Source organism: Corythoichthys intestinalis, chromosome 7, assembly GCF_030265065.1.
Source record: "Corythoichthys intestinalis isolate RoL2023-P3 chromosome 7, ASM3026506v1, whole genome shotgun sequence".
Lineage (NCBI taxonomy): Eukaryota > Metazoa > Chordata > Actinopteri > Syngnathiformes > Syngnathidae > Corythoichthys > Corythoichthys intestinalis.
In genome coordinates, this window is record NC_080401.1 from 35,301,038 (window position 1) to 35,304,115 (window position 3,078).

At 40.7% G+C, this 3,078-nt stretch overlaps 1 protein-coding gene across 1 annotated transcript; it reads left to right on the forward strand.

Annotated features, from left to right (window-relative positions):
• Nucleotides 1–585, forward strand: LOC130918397 (transmembrane protein 275-like). Its single transcript, XM_057840078.1, has one exon. It carries the CDS (start codon nucleotides 1–3, stop codon nucleotides 583–585), a length of 585 nt encoding a protein of 194 aa, XP_057696061.1.
• Nucleotides 586–3,078: the final 2,493 nt, after the last annotated feature.

Genomic DNA, 3,078 nt, shown 5'->3' on the forward strand with positions numbered 1-3,078 from the left:
ATGAGTTCATCGTTTCTTCATTTGAGCATCAGCCAATTTGGACCCCTCTCACACTTCTTCATGGTGCTGCAAGAAAACTCGTGTAGACCCTCCACAGCCAAGCGGGTCCCAAAACCAAATGCGCGTCTTGGCCACCAAAACCTGCCGTCGCCGCCATTGTGTTGTGCGTGCGGCCTATGCATGCTGCTGGCCGGCATCAACATCACATTGGTGGGCGCCTTTGCCTTTGGCACCTTCGTCCCGAGCCACAACCCCCCAATTATCATTGGGCCGCTTCTTCTGCTGACCGCCTTAGCTTTGTTTGCGGCGTGCTGCGCGACTAGCGCCAGAGATCAGCCAGCAAGCTCGGCCCCCCGGGTCAAGGGGTTGATGCAGGCGGGTGCGGCCTTCGAGATGGAGACCAGTGAGCACACGCTGCAGGACACCACGGCGCTCCAGTTTAGCCCTACTAGCTCGCCCGCCTCCTCGCGCGGGTCAGAAGCCGCATCACCGGCATGTCCTGAAGGTGGCGACGATGAGCATGTGCAACGTGACACGTTTATGGTTACTGAAAGTCTAACGGGCTTGAAGTCTGTTGGCAAGTAGATGAAGTGTGGACTATAATGTTGGCTAGCTGGTATTTGGATGTTACTTTGGGAAATAGAGCTAGGAAAAAAACATCACAAGAAATTGATTCTCCCCTTAAATTTAACTAATGATTACTAATTTACGATGATCACCACCGATTAAAAATTTGAGCCAGCAGTTTTGCTGGGACACTGAATATGGGTGATTCTAGAATTATCAAAGAATTAGTGTCCCAGGCAGACAAAAACATGTTTGTCATTTTTTAAAATTCATGCTGCACTTATTACTAGACACAAAGATGAACTTACACTAAAAATGATTTTTTCAAAAATCTGTTTAAAAATATAAAATATGGTTTTTATATTGAGTGTTTTTGCTATATGTCCTTTGTCCCTTAGGCAGGTTTTGGACTCTCCATTCCTCATAAGACTGAAATTAGATTTGATCGAGCTGTAACGTTATTGACAAATATAAAAAATATGCGATTTAAAGGCATACAGTATTATTATTGTATCGATTTTTCATAACAAAAAAACAAAAAAAAACATCTGTACCTAGAGGGATCACTGTCATTTTAACCACCCACCACAAAATGTAACTTTTTTTTTTTTTTTTAAACTTGTAACCACATCACTTGTCGTGTGACTGGAAAGTCAATGGCAGGATATCAGTTTTAGCTCCATGGAAGGAAGGCAAACAAGAAAAAAAAAAAGTTTTGTTAAACCAAATGTAGTTTTATTAATCATAATTCCCAAACATCTCATATTTCCTCTGAATGTACAAATAATGCAAATGTAGTTTTATTGATCATAATTCCCAAACATCTCATATTTCCTCTGAATGTACAAATAATGAGAAAATTATCATTTTACTTTGTGTATTTTGAGTATACAGTGTATCACAAAAGTGAGTACAACCCTCACATTTCTGCAGATATTTAAGTATATCTTTTCATGGGACAACACTGACAAAATGACACTTTGACACAATGAATAATAGTCTGTGTGCAGCTTATATTTACTTTCCCCTCAAAATAACTCAAAATATAGCCATTAATATCTAAAGTCCTGGCAACAAAAGTGAGTACACCTCTTAGAAACTACGTACATCCCTAAATTTCCAAATGAGTACTGCTTGTCACGTTCCCTCCAAAACGTCATGTGACTCATTACAGGAGTGCTGTCAGCATTGCTGCAGAGATGGAAGAGGTGGGGGGTCAGCCTGTTAGTGCTCAGACGATATGCCACACTCTACATCAAATTGGTGTGCATGGCTGTCACCCCAGGAGGAAGCCTCTTCTGAAGACGGTACACAAGAAAGTCCGCCCTTCTCATCAGACCATAGGACATGGTTCCAGTAATCCATGTGCATTTTTGACATGCCTTCAGCAAACTGTTTGCGGGCTTTCTTGTTCACTGTCTTCAGATGAGGCTTCCTCCTGGGGTGACAGCCATGCACACCAATTTGATGTAGAGTGTGGCATATGGTCGGAGCACTAACAGGCTGACCCCCCACCTCTTCAATCTCTGCAGCAATGCTGGCAGCACTCCTGTAACGAGTCACATGACATTTTGGAGGGAAAATGACAAGCAGTACTCAATTTGGACATTTAGGGATGTACGTAGTTCCCATGCCGTGTACTTACTTTTGCTGCCAGGGGTTTAGATATTAATGGCTATATTTTGAGTTATTTTGAGGGGAAAATAAATTTACTTTATTATATAAGCTGCACACAGACTACTTTTCATTGTCTCAAAGTGTCATTTTGTCAGTGTTGTCTCATGAAAAGATATACCGTATTTTTCGGACTATAAGTCACAGTTTTTTTTCATAGTTTGGCTAGGGGTGTGGCTTACACTCTGGAGCGACTTATATGTGAAATTATTAACATATTATAATATCATTTCACATGTTATTTTGGTGTTTTGGAGTGACACTGGTGGTTTGGTAAACTTGTTAGCATGTTCTTTATGCTATAGTTATCTGAATAACTCTTAATAGCTCTGTTACGTTAACATACTGGCCACGTTCGATTTTCGTTGTTCATGCATCATGTAACATTATCATACTGTACACTTATTCAGCATGTTGCTCTCTATTGTATTTTTATTTTAAATTGCCTTTCAAGATGCCATATCTGTTCTATGTGTTGGATTTTATCAAGTAAATTTCCCCCCAAAATGAGACTTATACTCTGGTGCGACTTATACATGTTTTTTCCTCTTCGTTGGGCATTTTATGGCTGGTGCGACTTATACTCAGGTGCGACTTATAGTCCGAAAAATACGGTACTTAAATGTCTGCAGAAATGTGAAGGGTGTACTCACTTTTCTGATACACTGTATCTTATGTTCACTTTAAAAAGAGACTAGCATGACTAACATTTCAACTCATTGGCTGCCATTGTTGGCGACAGATTTCAATCATTTTGGACTTGGAGGGGCTGGCAGCGATCATGGCCTGTAAATGGTAGGGGACTCGATTCAATTAAAAATCCGTAGTGAAAATTGG

What these genes read in the sequence shown, in the direction of transcription:
- LOC130918397 (XM_057840078.1), top strand. Translation starts at nt 1, where the DNA reads ATGAGTTCATCGTTTCTTCATTTGAGCATCAGCCAATTTGGACCCCTC.